The 17,335-nt window shown below is 44.4% G+C and overlaps 1 protein-coding gene and 1 long non-coding RNA gene across 6 annotated transcripts in view; one reads left to right on the forward strand and one right to left on the reverse strand.

The window, feature by feature from the left end:
* TRPM1 (transient receptor potential cation channel subfamily M member 1) overlaps nucleotides 1-17,335 on the forward strand; it is a 60,724-nt gene that overhangs the window by 26,936 nt on the left and 16,453 nt on the right. For 3 of the 4 annotated variants that reach the window (XM_072950656.1, XM_072950658.1, XM_072950659.1), the window contains 9 exons: nucleotides 1,734-1,962; nucleotides 4,379-4,501; nucleotides 4,699-4,830; nucleotides 6,043-6,171; nucleotides 8,275-8,526; nucleotides 9,734-9,926; nucleotides 12,832-12,976; nucleotides 14,888-15,090; nucleotides 15,802-15,934. In XM_072950656.1, the coding sequence (XP_072806757.1) occupies nucleotides 1,734-1,962; nucleotides 4,379-4,501; nucleotides 4,699-4,830; nucleotides 6,043-6,171; nucleotides 8,275-8,526; nucleotides 9,734-9,926; nucleotides 12,832-12,976; nucleotides 14,888-15,090; nucleotides 15,802-15,934 (1,539 nt within the window). The remainder of the gene's footprint in view (nucleotides 1-1,733; nucleotides 1,963-4,378; nucleotides 4,502-4,698; nucleotides 4,831-6,042; nucleotides 6,172-8,274; nucleotides 8,527-9,733; nucleotides 9,927-12,831; nucleotides 12,977-14,887; nucleotides 15,091-15,801; nucleotides 15,935-17,335) is intronic. The other variant, XM_072950657.1, reaches the window with a different exon arrangement.
* LOC140689676 (uncharacterized) lies at nucleotides 8,424-15,040 on the reverse strand. 2 transcript variants are annotated; one of them, XR_012064707.1, is made up of 3 exons: nucleotides 14,894-14,980; nucleotides 8,635-8,768; nucleotides 8,424-8,501 (listed from the first exon to the last, which is right to left on the reverse strand). It is a non-coding gene; the product is annotated as an uncharacterized lncRNA (long non-coding RNA). The 2 variants fall into 2 exon arrangements; XR_012064706.1 differs by lacking the exons at nucleotides 8,424-8,501; nucleotides 8,635-8,768 and adding exons at nucleotides 11,353-11,551; nucleotides 12,927-13,248 and having other exon boundaries at nucleotides 14,894-15,040.

Consider the following 17,335-nt stretch of genomic DNA (forward strand, 5'->3'; position numbering starts at 1 on the left):
CACCCCTCCCCCAGCTGGCCATTTGAGGGGATTCTTCTCCCATCTTCTCTGTGGGAACTTGGTGGGGCTCCCGGAGGTAAAACTCACAAGAGTGTGGACACACTTCTCTAAGGCTGGGTCCCCCTGGAGTTACGAACTCGCAAACTTATCCTTGCTGGGCCGCCAGCCGTTCGCCAATTACGGTTGAGGTCCGCCTACCTGGCCCTGGTCCCTGGGGTTTCTGCTGGTGGTTCCGCTCTGGGGAGCTGTGATTCTCAGTGTCCACGTGTCTCGCTCTCTCCAGCTTGGGGGACAGCAGTTTGTCCTGTGGCCTTAATCCTCTGATGACTCTCGGAAACTTCTGTTGCACTTTTTACTTGTTGTTGGGGACAGAGTGGCAACTTCCAAGTCCCTTAAGTGTGGGACCAGAAACCAGAAGTCCTGGTGCAACTTTATAGACACATGAACTTGAATCCTATACAGACACCTCTGCCAACGTGTGACATCTTCATTTTGTGAAGCACCCTGCTTTTATCTGAACTTCTTTCTTTCTTTCTGTTTTTAAATGAAGGTACTGGGGACTGAATCCAGGGCCTTGTGCATGCTAAGCATGCGCTCTACCACCGAGCTTAACCCCCGCCGCCTCCCACCAACTGGATTTCTAAAATCATTAGCTGATTTTTAAACGTCAGGTATTCAAGCCTCTCTATAAATAGGGAGATGCCCCCCTGCCTCCATGGATGGGCCCTTTCTGGCGACCCCTGCAGCCTGTGGGACCTGAGACCTGAAAGTACTTCAGAAAGCATGCGTCTCCAGGGAACAGAGAAGGCCATTCCCCTACACGTACTTCCTCCCTTTCTGTCATAACTGGCATAAAACTGTCTATAAAATGGAGAAACAAAAATACGTGGCTGTATCTTAAACACACTCCACAAAAAATGTTGAAGGACCAAGGAATGCTCAGGCCTGTCCTTAAATACTTGAATCAGGGTCGTGTGCACAGGGAAGACGTCTGTGTTCACAATTCAGCTATGTCACCTCCTCCGCACGACCCTTGGCTCCCACCCCCCACCCCACTTCCAGCAATTGGACCCTCCCAGCTCTGGGTTGCCAGGACAACCAGACCTTGTCTCCATCACAGCACGGAGCGTGCCTTATTGAAGCATTGCACACCTACTGAGAAAGGCACGTGTGCATCACTTGCGGCTTGGGGTGGGTGGGTGTAGCTCAGTGGTAGAGCATGTGCTTAGCATGCACAACGTCCTGGGTTTAACCCTCTGCACCCCTGTTAGAAAAATTGGGGCTTGGTGATGGTTCACAAACAGAACATACCAGTATGACCAGCATTCTCAAGAAACAGGACCCTACCTGTGTCAGCAGCCCTCCTGGGGCCACTTTCCACGTCCGCCTCTCCCCTCCCCAGCACAACCACTGTTTCAACTTGTCACCCCACAGGTGCTGTTTTTAAACTTCCCTGTGCCATCTTTTCCATCTGCGCTTAAGGGAAGAGACTTTGTCTTTGCTCTGTCCCAGGGCCTGAGGGGCAGACTTGGGGTCCACCTAAAGCTCCAGCTGCAGCAAGAGCAGTCAGACCCTCGCCCCCTGGCTGTCCACCTCCAGAGACATACCCAGGAGCTTCCCACTGGCCCAGGACTGGGAGTCCGAATGCCTGTGACGATCCTGTGGGCATGGCGCTGCCACGAAGAGCGTGTGGCCCCTGCAGCCTCGCCCCACCTCCCTCTCTTTCCCTGCAGGGACTTCGGCCAGCTGGCCGTGGAGCTCCTTGACCAGTCCTATAAGCACGATGAGCAGATCGCCATGAAACTGCTGACCTACGAGCTCAAGAACTGGAGCAACTCGACCTGCCTCAAACTGGCCGTGGCCGCCAAGCACCGGGACTTCATCGCTCACACTTGCAGTCAGATGCTGCTGACCGACATGTGGATGGGAAGGCTGCGGATGAGGAAGAACCCCGGCCTGAAGGTACGCGGGGTACCTCTGTCCAACCAGTCAGGACGGTCTGGGGACGAGTGACATCCGGGGGCACTGACGCTGTCCGGCTGAGCTAAGCCGTTCCTGGGGCTGAATTTCATTCACTGCTCCGAACAACCCAGGAAGGGAGACGCCGTGACAGTCCTTGTCTCAAATCTGGAGAGCCTGCAGCTCCAAGATGAAATGACTTGCCTGGGATCTGAGCTATAGGGTGTGGGCCCAGCACCGGAACCCTGGTGGTCTAAGCCAACCTACAGTGTGACTTGCTTGCAGGCATGGGGTCCAGCCTGACTAGTCATGCAGCCCTGGACCACCCGCCCTGCCACTAAAGCAGACACCTGGCTCTGTTTCTATAGATTCCCTTACAACTTTGAAAGTGTGTCATATCATTTCAGTTGGCAATGTTTTCATTCTGTGGGGTTTGTGAGAGAATACGAAGCTGTGAAAGGGTTTGAAAAGGATTTAGTGGGTAGAAAATTGTCCTGTGAGCAAATCCTAGCGCTGCTGTTTACTACTGTTAACTACTAGGTTATCTTAAGAAGAGATTTGCATCTTCAGATAAGCCACTCCGTGATGGTGACAGGGTACTGATCTTGTGGGATTGCTGTCAGGATAAAGAAAAGACAGTCTGTGTTGCACTGGCAGCCTGGTTCTGACAGACGGAAGGCACTCCGTTTCTTTCTTTTTTTTTTTTTTTTTGTAGTTCTATTTTTTTCTGTTTCAAAATTGACGTATATGTACTGTTCCTTGTTTCTAAGAACAGTTGAGAGTTTCAGCTTTTTAAACTTACATAGTTATCAAAGGAATAAAGCCAACCACAAGATAAGAACATCAGAATGAAGTAATCCAATCATAAGGGACAGTCAAATGAAGGTACTCCGTTTCTTGAAAGTATGAATGTGTCCCCTGACTGTCCAGTCCTACACAGTGCACTAAGCTGATGTTATACATAAGTTCAAATGTGAATAAATAAATAGCTCTCCCATCCCCCCAAGAACTATGCATCTTAAAGTAAAGAACATGTCCTGCAAGAAACCACACAAAAGTTAAGTTTCAGTTATGATTTCAGTTAAAATTCAGAGTGACTTTTGAGCAACTGGTAGAATGTCAAAAAGACTCTTTGACCTTTGATACCATGAACATCTTTCTTCAGTGACACCAGAATTCTACATTAGAATTGCAGTCATGGCACGCCATGTGGCCGTACCATGGACAGTGCTTTGTATAGTAATAAAAATGTAAATACTTTTTATTGTTTCCATTTATTTATTTACTTACTTATTTTTAAATTCTTGTTTCTCCCCCTTAATGAAAGCACTGGAGTTTGAACCCAGAACCTCACGCACGCTAAGCACGAACTCTACCGCTGAGCTATACCCCGACTCTCAGTTTTCAGCTTTTAGAATAATCGCATAGATATAGCATTGAAGACTGAAATGCAATTCCTAGACACACTACAAAAGGCGGTGTTTGCATCACAAACTAATTACCTACGTGTATTTGAATCTGTTTCCAGACCATCCGGTCTGCTCCATTGTCTGGTCTATTCATGTACCTGAACCACATGGTTTTAATTACTGATGTTTTTACAGTACAATTTTTAGCATATGGTAGATTAGCCTTTTTGTGTTATTCTGAGTAATGGATGACTGAGGGGAAATTGTGAAAAGTGACCACTGAGCATTGGGAACAGAGTTCAGTCTCAGAGACACACAGCACAGCACAGGTAAAAATGACGAGGGTTTCTGTCCATGGGCTGCACCCTCCTTCTGCTGCCTCGGCTGAGCCCTTCAGTCCTACTCTCATGAGTCATGTTTGTCTCACGACTCTTGGTCCATATGCTCACAGCATTTAGATCTAAGTTATTTCTCTATAAAACATGTTTGGTCTACTTCGCTAGAGGTATCATTCTATTTTATTTATCTATTTACTTACTTAGGTTTACTTACTATATTTTACTTTAAAATTTTACCTGCTTTGAAATTCTTTGAAAGATCTTCCTTGTTGGTTGGTTTTGGGGGGGGGAGAAGGTAATTAAGTTTATTTATTTATTTAATGGAGGTACTGAGGATTGAACCCAGGACCTCATGCAAAGCACATGCTCTACCCCTGAGCTATACCCTCCCCCATTCGATGTAAGATCTTTGCTTTTTAAGTCAAGATTCCACACAATAATGCTTGCTGTTCATCTAGAAAAAGTCAGCAATGTTCTTCAGCTTCTCACTGTCTGTTATTTTCCCAAGACATAAACCCGATCAGCCCTGGAACATCAGAGCAGAGACAGACCCGTTCTGGGGCTGAGATCACCGAGTCATACTGAAGTTCCTAATTTTGAAATTTTGCCTATACTGGGAAAACTGGGGGGAGCTGTTGTAGCTTAAAAATCCACTTTTCTCATCACACGTAGGTTATAATGGGGATTCTTCTCCCACCCACCATCTTGTTTTTGGAATTTCGCACTTACGATGACTTCTCATATCAAACATCCAAAGAAAACGAAGACGGCAAAGAGAAAGAAGAAGAGAATATGGTCAGTGATGCCCTTGATCGTAAAAGTACCCACTGACTCTCGTTTTCAGAATGGTGGAGATTTCTCCTACCGTGAATTTAGGAGCCCCAGTAATCGGGGACATTTTTATAATCCTTTATTTTGCAAGGCGCCTGCCTGTTCAATACGATGCTGGGGTCCAGGCGTTTCCCACATGCTGAGCGCTGTGCTGTTTCTAGGACGCGAGTGCAGACGCAGGCTCGAGAAAGGGGGATGAGGAGAATGAACAAAAGAAGCAAAGAAGTGTCCCCATTGGGACCAAGATCTGTGAATTCTACAACGCTCCCATTGTGAAGTTCTGGTTTTACACGGTAAGGCCGCCCCTTCACATTTGCCACTGAGCATCTTTTGATCCTTAGATATGATAGAATCAAAAAAAAAAAGTCCGGGGATTAGGGGGTGATGGGTACAGCTCAATGGTAGAGCTCATGCTTAGCATGCACAAGGTCCTGGGTTCAGTCCCCAATACCTCCATTTAAAAAAAAAAAAAGAAGAAACAAATAAAGAAACCTAATTACCCCTCCCCCCCAAAAGCCTTTTTTTTAATTCTAAAAATTAAAGAATAAATGAGTGCTGCCTCTGGATGCAGGAGAGGGGGTCGGTCGCAGGCTTTATAGTTTCCCAGGGGTTCCCGTGGCAGCCCAGCTTGGAGAACTCTCGCTCTGATCCCTCCGCAGAGACTAGATAGTGGGTACATGGGATGTTACCTGTATCCTGGTAAAAAACTTAAACAATCAGGGGCAGGCAGCTTAAAAAAAAAAAAAAAAGACTGCAAATCACAAATACAGAGTTGTTAGCAACGCCCTCCTGACCATTCGCCATTCCCCAAGACTCCAGGAGGGGCCAGCGGAGAGCCGTGAAGCTGAATGTTCTTCATCTTCAGAGTGAATCAAGCTCAGTGGTCTTCAGACCACCTCCCTCCAGCTCATGCCTCACTCCCAGACACATGCAAACCCTACATCTACAGAGATAGGGACCCTGTTGTGGACACAGCACGTCACAGACATGCCAGTCCTAACTGAGGGGGCTTTGGCACAACCATGAGTGCCTGGACAGCCACCTTGTCATCATCCTCCTCCCTTCCCACCTCCCACATCCATCAGTAGCAGAAAGATTCAAGGAGGAAACTGGCAAGCCAGGGAGGAGTGAGTAACATTTTCCAGTTTCCAGGAATGTAGAAGACACACCGGCAAATGACTCAAAAGTTTCCCCATGTATCATCATTTCATGCAACTTCATAATTCTCCCATGAGGCCAATAGTCGCAGCAAATATATCTTCATTTAGAGAATGAACTGTCCACGCCCACTACCTTGTGCTAAATTCCAAAACGCCCCCGGACAGGCCTCAAAGTTCTCCGCATGCCGATGCCGCAGTGATGGGCGTGGGAGAGTCAGTGCCCCGGAAATGCAAAATGGGTTTTGAAGATGTGTCCACCTGGAAACAGGGTTTCAGAGCTTCCCTCACCCCCGCCCCCAGCACGTGCACTCTCCCCAGATGCCACTCACCGTCTCTGCCTTTCAGATCTCGTACCTGGGCTACCTGCTGCTGTTCAACTACGTCATCCTGGTGCGGATGGAGCGCTGGCCCTGCCTGCAGGAGTGGGTGGTCATCTCCTACATCGTGAGCCTGGCCTTAGAGAAAATACGGGAGGTGATGCTCTGCCGGCCGGCCCCAGCCTCGCCACTCCAATGTCGCTTCAACTCAGTGTAGCTTCTTATTGCCAGAAAGTGTCCTGCAGATCCTAAGTGCTGTGGAACCCGACTTTCGTGGTGTCCCAATCCCTAGTTGATTCCATTGCTTCAGACCTATATGCCTTCTGCTTCCAACTGAATTTGAACTTGAAAGTCAAAGCACAAGGCAAAAAAGAAGTGATGCTTGGTAATAAAAACAAGTCTGAGTGCCGATAAAAGCGGCAGTTGGTGCCGCCAGGGACCTGAGATAAACTAATTACTTCAACTGGCTACAAATTTTAGCTCAGTTTTCTGGGAGTTGAAAGTAGAAAGAGAGATGGAAGGGGTGACGTTTTTCTTGTAACTCAAGACTTAGAACTACATTGTGCTAGCCGGGCCTCCCCACACCCGAGGTGGGGATTCTCGTGCAGGTGGTGGGCAGGCCAGGAGAGAGGATGGGGCTGGGCAGATGAGGGCTGGGCACACCCACGGGGTGAGAGCCTCCCGCGCCTCTGGGCAGACCACCAGATCACCTGCTGCAACCAGAGAGAACGAGGTTTTCAACTCAGTGTGGAAGAAAGGACAGACAGCTGGCATCACAGGGGACTTAAAACCACATCTAACTCCAAGGAGACAACCTCTGCGGGTGGCAGAGGACATACAGCCCAGGTCCTCTTTTTTCTAATAGCATCCTCGAGTCCTAACTCATGATATCAGCTTATAAAGGGAAAGCTTATAGCCAAGAAAAAAAATGAACTTGAACTGAGAGAGAGCACACAGCCGGATTTCATGTTCCTTCTCCAACTGACATAGAACCAATATTACTATTATTTTTTGCATTCTTGTTTATTGCAGTCTGGTCAGTTTACCATGTTGTGTCAGTTTCTGGTGTAGAGCATCATGTTTCAGTCACACATATACATACCTATATTCGTTTTCATATTTTTTTCATTATAGAACCAATATTGTTATTTTGCAATCATCATTGACCCTTTCCCTGAAATGAAAAATAATGACTCTCCTTCCCAGTAGAGCTAATTTGATGCCATCAGTCTCAGGGGAGCCTGAGAAACCGGGAGTGCCGAGTGCAAATTTTTCAGCCCATCTCCTCCTCCTACTCCTCTTTCTTTTTGAGCTGGGCTTCATTCACACACTGCCAATGTTACAACTGGGATTTCCCACGTGGCCTGACGTGCCATCTCTGGTGCCGCTGTGTTCTTGTTGAGCCTCAACCCTGTGCTAAGACACTGTTCTTCACCCCAAAGAGCTCACCCCCCCCACCCCTGTTATAGGGAAGAGGGCAGGTGGCTGTCAGCCAGGGTGCACGGGATATTGAACTAGTGAATCCCTTCCTTCTGTGTTGGCCAATAAATAGCCACCACCCCATCTCACCCCCAGGGTCCCCAGGACCTACTCAGTTTCCATAAGTCAAGGGGTACCACCTTTAAAGGCCCCCACCCTGCTACACACCATAGCTGCGTCCGTGGGGCTTGTTCTGTGCATGCCGGTGCACGCTGCTTGTTAAATATTTGCAGTTTTACTCTGAGGACATGTCCTTTTAGTCAGTGGGGAATTTTAAAAGGGTAATATCTCAAGGAGGAGAAACTCCAGTCCCACCTTCCCCTGACTCCTATCAGAGTTCCAAAGGAATGTTGGTAAATAAACATTTCCTATCCAGACTCTGCCAGCTCCTCCGGGTGGACCGGCCCTCTGGGGGACCACATGGGTTTATCTCTCCCCTAGAGGTTTCCTCCTGGGCTGACTCTGGAACATGGGCTCACAGGCATGTGTCCAGAAAAGAAGTCAAAAGGCAGCTGCTGTCATAATACCCAGAGGGACACAATTTAGAAGGCATTTCCTGAGAGTTTGTGAAACACTGAATCCAGGAATATAGAGGATTCTGTGGCATTTCCCTTTCTAGATATCCTTCTGCCTGAGAAGATTAGTGCTTGGAAGCCTTGAGTAGGAAAGGGGACCAGATGCCCCGGAATGCTGCTCCAATTCTGTCTTCCCAAGATCCTAAGAAAACAAGGCTTCAAACACCACACTCCCCTGTTTATGGTTCTCGGGTATTTCTTTTCAGATCCTCATGTCAGAACCAGGGAAACTCAGCCAGAAAATTAAAGTGTGGCTTCAGGAGTACTGGAACATCACAGACCTCGTGGCCATTTCCATGTTCATGATTGGAGCCATCCTTCGCCTACAGAAGCAACCTTATATGGGCTACGGCCGCGTGATCTACTGCGTGGATATCATCTTCTGGTACATCCGTGTCCTGGACATCTTTGGTGTCAACAAGTACCTGGGGCCCTACGTGATGATGATCGGAAAGATGGTTAGTGCTGATTCCCCGCAACTAACTAGAGACTAACTAGAGACCCCGTGGCTGTGGTTAGGACCTGACACCAGGTGTCGGGCATGGCCATGGTAGATTTCATTTGACCTTTCCTTTGTAGCTGGTTTCTTGCAGGACGTGGTCTTTGCTTTAAAATACATAGTTCTTGGGGCGACGGGAGAGCACAGTGGTAGAGCATGTGCTTAGCACGCCCACGGTCCTGGATTCAATCCTCAGTCCTTCTGTTAAAAAAATAAATAAATAAGTAAACATAATTACCAAAAATAAAAATAAAAAGCATAGTTCTCCTACATACTGATGGCTTAATTAAAAGTCCAACTGACAGACATGAGTCGAGGGCCTACTGTATATATTGACAGATTTTGGATAACCACCTAACATGTAGTAGAAGCCAGAGACAAAGGGGGACCAGGGTCACTCCCCCAACCCAGACTCCAGACAGTCTTCAGCTTGTGTGCTGTGGCCTGGAGTGGACACAGGCAATTCATGTGATTAGGTCAAGGTAAGACAAATCCACAGCAATACTGACCCCAAAACAGGTCAGGAAATATGAAACTAAAAACGAACCAGCAGTTCATTCTTACATCACCAAAAATATAACCTCAGTGTTGAGACTAGTCCCAGAAGAAAGGAAGTTTTCTACACTTAGGAATAACTCTTCACAGGGCAGGTGGTTTCAAGCCAAGAGATACATGGTTTCACGGACCCCAGCGAGGGCCCTTATCTTCAGAAATGGTCAAAATTGGGAATTATACAAGGACAATATCCACAGTATCCAGAGTATTGCTCGTTGTAACAATCCACTGTGTGAATGCATCTTCTGGTGCATCCGCGTCCTAGAGGTCTTTGGTGTCGACAGGTACCTGGGGCCCTACGTGATGATATCAGAAAGACACCCTGTGAGTAACTAGGCACCATGGCGGGACCTGAGGCCAGGTGCTAACCATTTGTATAATAAATGACTAAACATCAGTGTGTACCCTCCACTCATTATCTTGTTGCCTCCTTAGATGTCTCCCCCTCTTACTCCAAAATCTGGGAGCCCATGGTGGGAAGGAGAGAGCCAGAAGAAGCTCCCTTCATCTTAATTAAGCACTCCTGAAGTCTTTGAGGAACACAATGTAATGAACCAGGTGAACTCGGCCGTGAGTCAAGGCAGTAAGAGACGCGTTTCCTCTCTCCCCAGATGATTGACATGCTGTATTTTGTGGTCATCATGCTGGTGGTGTTGATGAGCTTCGGAGTAGCCCGTCAAGCCATTTTGCATCCAGACGAGGAGCCTTCTTGGAAACTGGCCCGAAACATCTTCTACATGCCCTACTGGATGATCTACGGAGAGGTGTTTGCAGACCAGATAGACCGTAAGAATAGAATTCATAGTAAGATTCTCTTCCCTGCTTCCCAAGGCAGATGATCGGTTCCAACTTCCTGCAAGAGCATGTGTTAATTGGGGAATGACATCTTTTTGAGTCTGCCACAGGCATCAAAGGATTTCATGAAGAAATAAGTGCAGATTAGGAAATGTTGATTTTTGAGACACCAGTCATTTCTCCCACTCTGAAAACCACTCGCAAAAATTCTGAGTCTCACATCCCTTAGGCACCTCCCTTCACATGAATGGAGTCCCAGTTCCAACATCCTAATTTTTCTTCAACCTGAATCTCTTTCTGCCCCGAGATAGAGCTGGTAGAGTTATTTTGGTCGAATGAGACAGGAAGCAGGAGGGTGACCAGTGCCTTGTGTCAGCCCCCTCTTCAAGCTTCAGAGCATGTTTTCCACGTGGCTGTCAATTTCCTCTTCACTCCTGGCATGCTATTTTTGTATTAGCAACAATCATCTGGATATTAGCGGAGGAAATGAGCTGCAATCCTGCATGGATTTCTCGGGAATGTAGGTCCCAGCTCTAACCCAGGCTGAGCTGGTAAGGTGACACTCTGACGTGTCCCTTGTGTTGTAACGAAGCAAAGTTCAAATGCTTCCCGGACAGTTTCACCGGGACAGGTACTGCTCCGCCCATGAACCAGGCTCTTAAGTCCTGTTTTCATGTGAGCACCAATATTTTAATTTGCCCCTTAGGGGGATGCTACAGCTTAGTGGTAAAGTGCCTGTTTAGCATGCACAAGGTCCTGGGTTCAATCCCCAGTCCCTCCATTAATAAATAAATGAACTTAATTACCCTCCCCCCAAAATTTTTTGCCCCTTGTGCTCTGTCACACAGCATCAGATACAATAGCATGGCTGCTACTTCCAGTGTGATGCTTCCTGAGAATGAAAGGTTCTGCATATCCCGGCCCTTGTACAAAATGCAAGGTTGTCCAGTGTATCTGTGCCACTAGGCTAGCCCGACAACCAACTCAACACAGCGCCTTCTACCTGCTAGCGCTCATAACGTGATTCAGAACATTCTTATCACAAGTATCTCAGCGTCAATTACCAGATATGTTGGTGGCGTGGTGAACCAGAACATGAAAATCTAATTTGGTTTCAAAAGACTATTAGCTTAGGTAAACATTCATAAATGCTAAAAGTCCCTGGATCCAGACATAAGGTATAATATTTTTACTGTTTTTTTTTTATTAAATTGTTTTCAGTAACACCATGAAATGTAGGTTTTTGACTCTTGATCTGATTTCATAATAATTTCGTATTTATTTGTGCTCATGAGGTGTTTGTGTTGGGAGCCAGGGGACACTTGGTTGGTTAACTGACACATTAAAATGATCATCTGCCAGGAGCCTCATGTCTTTTTAACTAGTGAGCTTTTGCTATTGCTCATAATAAATGGAAAAATAAATATTCACGGAATATATGTACATATATATTTCCTAGAATTAATAATGTGTACAATTCTTCTAAGTAGATCACCACTTCCCAGCGTGAATCTGTAATTCCTGAGATTGGAACACTTGGCGTTTCTTGACAGTAAAACAGTTCTCGTGTTGTTATTCATGTGTTTCACTTTTCTCTCAACCATCTTCTTTTCTTTTCTCCCTTCCTGTCAAAACTAAAAAAATAAAATGCTGCTTTTCAATACAGTCTACGCCATGGAAATTAATCGTAAGTGTACGCATAACTGATGACTCTAGTCCATGAAATGTGTGTGTTAATTAGTGTCTTCCTCAGCTAACTACTGATAGTCTTATACTGGTTTCAAATACTTCTCTTGTTTTTGAGTGTCAGTACTTTTTTAAACTATAAGGAAATGATAAATAAGTAGACTATAAATTTGTGGAGTTTACTTCACTAATCAGTGTTGGGATCACCCTACCTTTTTCTTCAGAAAATAGGTCCCAGATGATCAAAGTGGCATTTCAAAGGAGCAGAGAGAGAGAAAAGATTCTTTTTCAAATCTAGCACTAGAATAGTTGATGAATGGATTTGAGGCTAGAGAGGACCCTTACGTCCTACCTCATAGTAAAATTATTTTCAAAGTTAATGTACAAATGATCAAGAAGACAACATACACTGAAGCTAAAAAATTAGAAGACACAGTAACGTTCTAATGGAAAACAGTAAAGAAACGGCAAAGATAGATGTCTGCTTAAAAGTTAAGAATTTCTGGGAGCAGGGGTGGGGGATATAGCTCGGTGGTAGAATATGTGCTCAGCATGCAGGAGGTCCTAGGTTCAATCCCTGGTACCGTCACCAAAAGTAATAAATAGATAAACCTAATCACTTCCCCAATATTAAAATGTTTTAAATAAAAATATTAAAATTTAAAATAAATTTTTAAAATATGATAAACCAATGACAGGTCAAAATAAATAGAAAATAAATTTTTAAATTTTTAAAAAGAACTTCTGTATACAAAAAACACAACAAAGAAATGAAGAAATGTTTACAAATATGACACGTTAAGAATGACTCTCTCTAAGGGTGCAGGAAGGGATAAACTGAGAATTCAAAAATTGCATCTCTTGGGGAGTGATGGAAATGTGAGCTATCTCGATTGTGGTGGTGGTTTCATGAGTGTATACGTCTATCAAAATTCATCAAATTATACATCTGAAATATTTGTAGTTTACCGTAGAGGAACCATACCCCAATAAAGATGTTTTTTAAAAAAGAAGAATAAAAAAAAAAAAAAGAAAGACTCTCTGCAGAAATGAGTTTCTGATTGCCTTGGTATAAGTTGATATTTTTCAAGTGGGAAATTATGGCTTACACAATCAGAAAAGGAAATCACATTAAAAAAGAAGTAGGTCCTTTAAGAGCATATGTCAGTTACTTAGTCTTTCTGTTCTACGTAAAAGTCAAGCACAAAGAGCCACACTTCTGTTGCAGCTCCTTGCGGCGACAACCAGTATGATGAGGACGGCAAACGCCTGCCGCCCTGCATCCCGGGCGCCTGGCTCACGCCGGCCATCATGGCGTGCTACCTGCTGGTGGCCAACATCCTGCTCGTGAACCTGCTCATCGCCGTCTTCAAGTACGTGTCCCAGCCGCTGGCCGGGTGCTTGTTGTTTATCGCTTTACAGCTGTTCAGTTGAATCTCAGAAATCTCCCCCACACGCTGCCGTGGATTTCCATGGAATTCCACTAGGGCTTTCAGATGCGTAGAACTTTCCGCAGTCTTCTTAGTTCAACTGTTCAACAGCCTTCGTGTCTCCGTAAATCAAGAGTGCACTTGAGGGGCGGGTATAGCTCAGCAGTAGAGTGTGTGCTTAGCATGCACGAGGTCCTGGGTTCAACCTCCAGCATCTCCATTAAACAAACAAACAAACCTAATTACCCTCTCCCCCCAAAATTAAGAGTCAACCTTAAATTTCAATTCAGTCTTGGTTAGTATTTTAACACTTCAGCGTGTGTTTTAACCTAATGAAAATCTTTTCTTAGATGAAAGTCTCCTGAGATAGAGATTTATCAAGTTGTGCCTTTAATTCACTACCAGAGCCACAGGGAGCAAAGCTAATTTCATAGGCTGTGACAATTATTGTGATAGTATATAAGATGTTTCTTATCATTTACAGAATGGAAGATAAAACAGCCTAGGAAAGAAATGGCTTAAAATTCAAAATAAAGTTTCTTGTAAAACTTGCCCCTTTTGGCACGATAGGTTCAGTATGTGACCATGATTCATAAATGTTGGGAAAAAATTATTTTAGCTTCTAAGATGACAAATATGAAGGAAAAAAATCCTTTATAGAAATACAGCATCTTCATTGCTGACCAGAGCATTGGTGAGAATCTGGTTACACTCCTGACTTGACAGATTAGAAAATGAAGGTCAATAGAGGTTAACTGGCTTTTCTAAGGTTCCCGTGTCCGTAGACAACATGCTTAATCAGGATTCCAACAATCTTAAGCTTACTACCTCCCAACAGAAACTAAAGGAAAGCAAAGATTGTACCTCTCAACATCTAAAATTATGGGGGACGGGTAAAGCTCAGTGGTAGAGCATGTGCTTAGCGTGCATGAGGTCCTGGGTTCAACCAAAACAAATAAACCTAATTACCCACCCCAAAACAAGCAAACAAAATTATGCTCCTTCGATCAAAATGTTCAATGATTAACCAACTCAGTTACCAAAAAAAGGGCAGTCGACTAATTGTTTGACTGAATGTCAAGCTTAAATATTTCAGATGTTTAGTTGAATGGTTCATACCTTTAAATATAAGAAATAAAATTTCCTGAGCAGTCAGGAGACTGGGGTGTGGTTTTTCAACAATGCACTAGGTAGTATTTCAGGTTTTCTAAAAATTAGATTGAGTTGCTTCTTTTTCTTAAACCTGACCTTTTATGGAAGCATAACATGTAAGCATAAGTGTACTTAGTTTCCTACCTTTAAAATTTTTTTTAATTTTAACTTTTTTTTAATTGACATATGGGCAGTTTACAATGTTGCATCAATTTCCGGTGTACAGCATAATGTTTTAGTCATACATACATATACAGATATTCCTTTTTATATTCTTTTTCATTATAGGTTACTACAATATATTGAATATAGTTCCCTGTGCTGTACAGTATAAGCTTGTTGTTTATCTATTCTATATATAGTAGTTAGGTTTTTTTTTACTTTGAAGGAGGGATTGGGGATTGAACCCAGGACCTCATGCATGCTAGGCATGCACTCTACCACTAAGCTATACCCTTCCCTCCTAGGTAGTATTTCAGTACACTTAATTCTTATTCATTTATACGAGTAAAATGACCTTGAATGCAGATAATCCATGTTAATAGGACAATGAAAAGACAGGAGGTTAGTAGGAGTCAGTATTAATGAGCACTAACAGGCCATTTCATTGTATATTTTCAATTCAGTTTCAGTAACTCTGATTGCTCTGTGAAATCACAATAAAAAGTAACACAACTAACTGAAAACGTATTCTTTTTAAAGCAATACCTTCTTTGAAGTAAAGTCGATATCCAACCAAGTGTGGAAATTCCAACGGTATCAGCTGATTATGACGTTTCATGACCGGCCAGTCCTGCCTCCACCAATGATCATTTTAAGCCACATCTATATCATCATTATGCGTCTCAGCCGTCGCTGCAGGAAGAAAAGAGAAGGGGACCAGGACGAAAAGGATCGGGGACTGAGTATGTGCAGGGCTCTCCAGTGTCTATCTGGGGCTAGTTTGAAAGAGGGTTCCAATTGGATACCTGCATGGAACTCGCCTTAAACACACACTCTAGTCCAGCTGTGGTTCTCTGCAGAATACTCCTCATTTTTAAATAAATGATGGCATTTTCTTTAGTTCTTCTTTTTTTCCAGGTTTTGGGGGGGTGATTAAGTTTATTTATTCATTTATTTTAATGGAGGGACTGGGGATTGAACCCAGAACCTCCTGCGCACTAAGAACACGCTCTACCACTGAGCTATATCCTCCCCCTCCCCAAGACAGTTCTTAAAAATAACTTTTCTGTGTAAATCCGACGTTCCTTTCAAAATGTTTTAATTTGCTGCAAATAAAGAGAATGGAAAAACACTCATATACACTTGAGTCTGTCCATAAAGTATCTGCAAAAGGCTTTCTGGAAAATAGTACTCGTTTTCACTTTCCGAGTTAGCTGTGATTTTGTTTTTCGTGTTAAAAAGTGAGCTGTTTAGCTCCAGCGGAGAGATGATTGCTGCATGTTACAGTGCGTCTTTGTGTGGCAAACAGTCGCGGGAGTCACAGTGCTGCCTGCAAGTAACGGGAAGGGAGCTTGATTAAGGGCTGGCAGTGAAACTGGCAAGGATGCAACTAAATCGATTCTGGCGGAAGTGGCTGGTTTCTCACTTGGTGACCCCCTTCTGCCTTTACACAGAGCTATTTCTCAGCGACGAGGAGCTGAAGAGGCTGCACGAGTTCGAGGAGCAGTGTGTCCAGGAGCACTTCCAGGAGAAGGAGGACGAGCAGCAGTCGTCCAGTGAGGAGCGCATCCGTGTCACCTGTGAGAGGTGCGCGCGCGCCGCCGCATGGCGCAGGGGCTGCGTGTTCCTCCGCCCTTTTCTAGGGGGATGTCAAGTTCGTTTATTTTTTCTATTTTTTATTAATACTTTTTGAGATACAGTGGATTTGCAGTGCTGTGTTTGTTTCTGTTGTACGGCATAGTGATTCAGTTATACATATATACTCTTTTCCGGATTCTTTTCCATTATAGGTTATTTCAGGATATTGAGTATAGTTCACTGTGCTATATAGTATAAACTTGTTGTTTGTCTATTTTATATATAGTAGTTAGTATCTGCTAATCCCAAACTCCTAATTTAGCTCTCTACACCCCCTTTCCCCTCCCCCATAACCATAAATTTGTTTTCTATGTCTGTGAGTCTGTCCTTGTTTTGTAAATAAGTTCATTTGTGTCTTTTTTTTTTTAGATTCCACATATAAGTGATATTATATGTTATTTGTCTTTCTCTTTCTGGCTTACTTCAGTTAGTATGACAATCTTCAGGTCCATCCATGTTGCTACAAATGGCATTATTTCATTCTTTTTATGGCTGAGTAGTATTCCATTGTGTGTATATGTATGTGTGTGTGTGTGTGTGTACCACATCTTCTTTATCCAGTTATCTGTTGATGGACATTTAGTCTGGGTTATTATAAATAGTGCCACTGTGAACCTTGGGGCACATGTATCTTTTCAAATTTGAGTTTCCTCTGGATATATGTGCAGGAGTGGGACTGCTGGATAATGTGATAACTCTTTTTAAACATTGACTCTCAGTTCTTGTGTTGATTCAACTTTGGTTTTTTATGCATTTTTCTCAAAAAAAAGTGTGAAAGTACCTAGATGATGGTTATATATTGTATATAGAGGTGAAAAATGACATTTATTGCAAGGATTCCAGGCCAAAACCCAAACAAAGGAAACAAACAAAAAATCCCTGACAGTTCTTGCCCAGCCCCCAAAGTGGGAGCTTTTAGCCCAATACAGTCCATGGAGAGAACAGCTGGCTGGAGTGCCGTGTGACTTCCAGGGGTGTTTCTCCACGCCCTTAACACACAGTGTTCCCTGGGCCAAGGGTGGTCTCCCACAGGGACTGAGCTCATCATCCTGCCCTGTGCTCCTGTTGCTCCTTCCACCGCCTGCCCAGCCTAGAGGAGCAGAGGTAAAATGACTGCCTCTGTGCTCCTTCGAGAGCAGGAACTACAGGAGGGGCGAAGGCGTCTGTCCCCATCAGAGTGGAAGCCTCTAAACCAGGGCGGGGTCTGTATTTCAGACCCTTTTCCATCCTGAGTACCCAGCAAGACCAGCATCATCTATAGGGTAGCGCTTAACACATGCAAAATGAGTGACTGCTTGTGTGGGCGAGTCCACGTGTGAGCAGATGCAGGCAGGTCCAGGAGGGACAGAA

This window comes from Vicugna pacos, chromosome 27 (assembly GCF_048564905.1).
Source record: "Vicugna pacos chromosome 27, VicPac4, whole genome shotgun sequence".
NCBI lineage: Eukaryota > Metazoa > Chordata > Mammalia > Artiodactyla > Camelidae > Vicugna > Vicugna pacos.